A 3,619-nucleotide genomic window follows, 5' to 3' on the forward strand; every position below is an offset into this window, starting at 1 on the left:
CCATTACGGCCTCAAAGAGCCAACACAATGGGGAAAGTAAAGGAAGTGTTCCATAAAAACCCTGAAATGGGAACCAGAAAACCTCAGACATCAACTTGAGGCAATGACACACAAGGAAGCAAAGGCAATAGAAAGAGTGTCCTCCACCATAACCTGAGAGACATAGAAGGCCAACATTTCCTGGAGCTGGAGTTTCCCCGGGTGAGCGCAGCCATCAGCACTTCCATCCCTCGCCGTGATGCACCTACAGCTCCCTGAAATGGTGCTGCTGCTCTTGACTTCTTCCACTCTCTCCTCCCTAGAACCGAAACTGCTTCTCTTCCAATCAAGAATGAACGGGGAAAGTTTACAGCTACTGAAACCTTTGCCCATCTCATCAGTCCTGCAGTGTCTAGCACACAGGAAGAATTTCCAGCTTCCTCAGCAGGCTGTGAGCCGTCATCAGGGCCAAAAGGGACATGCACTGGCTGTTCTGCACGAGATCCTCCAGCAACTCTTCAACCTCTACTGGACACATGTTTCTCCAGGTGCTTGGGAGGAAAACCACATCGAAAGAGTCCTAGCGGCGCTTCACCAACAGCTGACGTACGTGGAGTCGCTAACCGGACTACAAGCAGAGCAGAAGAGCAGTAGCTTGAGTGTGCAGAACCTTAGGTTCCAGATTAAAGCGTACTTCCGGAGGATCCACGACTACCTGGAAAACCAGAGGTCCAACAGCTGTGCCGGGGTCATTGTCCAGATAGAAGCCAACCGCTGTATGTTCTTTGTGCTCAGGCTCACAGGATGGTTGAACAAACAAGAACCAGACCCTTGAACACTGTGGAGCGAGAGTCAACAGTGGATTTTAAAGGCCTAGGTTAGTGGCAGAGTGCGAGGAGGTAGATGAACATTACTGCTTCTTTTTGGCGTATGACGGCTGCCTTGTGTTGCTTCTGCATGTCTTTAACTGTGTCTTAAGATTGCATGAGTTGGCTACAGTTATTTTCCTCTTGCCATGCCGTGTCATGTTTTCTACCAGTTTTTAATTATTTGAGAATTAAAATTGATTCATTAAAATTACATAATTGCTTCTTGAAGCGGTGACATTTTCACAGAATCCTGTAGCTAGAAATGATGAAGTATGAGTTTAATGTAATTAGCATTCCCTAACAATTCCAGTGAATGCCTTGTTTACCAGAAACTGTTCGAGGTAATGAGTAAGAGTTGAAACTAAGACCAAATACTGAATATTTCTGTTACAAGAGACTAATAGAAATATGGCCAAAAGACGTGAACAATTTTCAGAGGAATGAAAACAGATTTAATCTCACTCATTATAATAATAACAATGCAGATTACAACTAAATAGCATGCCACTTTATCCTATTAGGTAACACCTCAAGGTTTAATTAAGAAAAATGCACAGACTCACAGACTGCTGAGAAAGCAGGACAGTTTTCCTGTATGACAGTCACTGTCGATGGATTGGCAAATGCTCTTATAATTTGCCAGATCAGCAGAAGTTGGCACAGGCCATATTCTCACAAGGAAAAATGTTTTTGTTGAAGAGAATGCTTCCCATACATAAACACATAAAACAAAAAAATATAGGAAAATGTGTATAAGTAGTATATTTGGGCAAAACCATGAAATAACTTTAATATTTGCTCTTGCTGTCTGTGTGTGAAGAACTAAAGAACACATGAAAAATAAATTACAGCGATAAATTAGTGCAGTGTGAAGAAAGGGGAGACAGATTTGGGGGCACAGACTGGGGAAGGAGAGTTTTCACTCTTGTTTCTAAGTGGTAATTTTGAATCAAATTAAATGTATCTAGCTAGTTAGGATTCTCAGAAATATCAGTGAAACAGCCTTGTTGCTCAACGAAGGTGCAGGCTGAAGGCCAGAGGAAACAGGACTGAAGCAGCCTGCTCTTGCCTGGCAGAGGCTGGGAGGAAGCTGAACACGCCACAGGGAGGGGTTTCTGCTTCAGGAAGGGTCTGGTGGTGACATGATTACCTCTCTCCTGGGCAAATCTCTTAAGAAGTCCTCACAAAGCAATGTGGAGCAAGCTGTTTGAAGTCCACCGCGACTTGGTCTCTTTGCTACGTTATCTGGATACAAGCAGCAAGGCCAAGGACACAAGCCCCATAGCTACTTCTACTTCGCAATCATTGCATAATCTGCCATGGAAGTTACTACTGAGCTCAGAGGCTTGCTGGAGAACCAGACCGTCACAGTTTAGTCTAAACACTGCAAGTATCTGTTGGTGGATGCTTCTAGATTTGGTTTGAAATGAACGGGAAGAAGCTGACTGGGCTTCTGGATGTGAAGGAGTCCCCACAGTCAAACAATCTTTCCAGCAACTGCAAACACAGGAGCTAGCTGTCAGGAAAAAGTCCTTGCTGACTTCGCTGTGAGGCCCAGGATAGGATCTGTTTACCTTCAAGTTCATACAGAGGTAGTGGAGTCAGGGAAGAGGTATTTACCACACTTGACTGAAAACACAGGTCATTTTGCTTCTCCTGGTCTGGAAAGCTTTTTTGCTCTTGTTTTTCTCCTTCAAACCAGGAAGTTTTCAGAACCAAATCTATCGTCTAACAATTATTCATCTCTCCAAACCAACTTGCAAGGTATTTTCTGCTATTATCTGTTTTTCTCAGGTGGAACCAAGACTTCCAAGATGAAGTAACATGCTTGAAGTAAGACAGCGAGTCCCAGAGCTAGCAGAAGCCACAGCAGAAGGCCCATTCCAGGGTACCCCGACTTGTGGCTCAAAAAAGCTGTTCTGCTGCGATACTGCTGCAAAATAATCATTTGTAACAATACTTCTAGCTTTGTCATGTCCTATGAATCCCAAACTAAAGAAAAGACATTTCCCCTCTTCTAGACTCCCCTTTCTGTAGGAGCCCGCTCCTACAAAGTCAAGCTAGGGTTCCTAGATAGGGATCCTCGGGGCCAAAGAAAAGTCAGAAGAAACAGAAGACAGGATAGAATTGGGAGATCTGTCTGGTCATGCCGAAGCAGCCAAACAGCCCCAGTTTATTCCAGAAAGTGCTTATATACAAAAGCAGAAGAAAGCACAGCACAGACAGTCAATATCTAACCACAAGACCATTCCTGTCCTTGGGTGAGCAGCCTCCTCTCTAACATGCGCTCGCTGCTCAGAAGCAGCCTCACTTTCTATCTTGATGTTCCTGAGCTTTGTTGTCAGCAGTACACTGTCTACTAGACAGAGTGTTCTTTCCTCGTGGACTAAATCAGAAGTCTCTCATAGCCCTCAAGGTTATTGGAAAAGGCAGAGCAAGCAAGCTTGAACTCAAATGGCCTAAGTCAGAAATGACTCCAGGTGGAAACGGAGACACACATGGGTTCCCACACCTTTCCTCAAAACTGAGAAACGGGATGCTCTGTGAAAGGTGAAGAGTGAAAACAGCCATGGCTGCTATCACACAAGAGCGTAGAGTAAGCCAGGCAATGGTGGAGCACACCTTTAATCCCTGAGCTCGGGAGACAGAGACAGAGAAGGCCAACATGGCCTACGGAGTGAGCTCCAGATGGCCAGGGCTACACAGAGAAACCATCTGGGGGCAGGGGTGCAGTCAGAGTAAAACCATCTCTGGTTCTGAACAGCATTCAG

General features: G+C 45.0%; 1 protein-coding gene across 1 annotated transcript; it reads left to right on the forward strand.

Moving 5' to 3' along the window:
- Nucleotides 1-238: 238 nt before the first annotated feature.
- Nucleotides 239-814, forward strand: Ifne (interferon epsilon). The gene has a single exon (XM_041651332.1). It carries the CDS (start codon nucleotides 239-241, stop codon nucleotides 812-814), a length of 576 nt encoding a protein of 191 aa, XP_041507266.1.
- Nucleotides 815-3,619: the final 2,805 nt, after the last annotated feature.

The sequence above is a fragment of the Microtus oregoni genome, unplaced genomic scaffold (genome assembly GCF_018167655.1).
Source record: "Microtus oregoni isolate MIOR12 unplaced genomic scaffold, Mior012 000005F_ref0000423, whole genome shotgun sequence".
Lineage (NCBI taxonomy): Eukaryota > Metazoa > Chordata > Mammalia > Rodentia > Cricetidae > Microtus > Microtus oregoni.

Excerpts from the sequence above, each read along its gene's own strand:
- Ifne (XM_041651332.1), top strand. The coding sequence starts at position 239 with ATGCACCTACAGCTCCCTGAAATGGTGCTGCTGCTCTTGACTTCTTCC.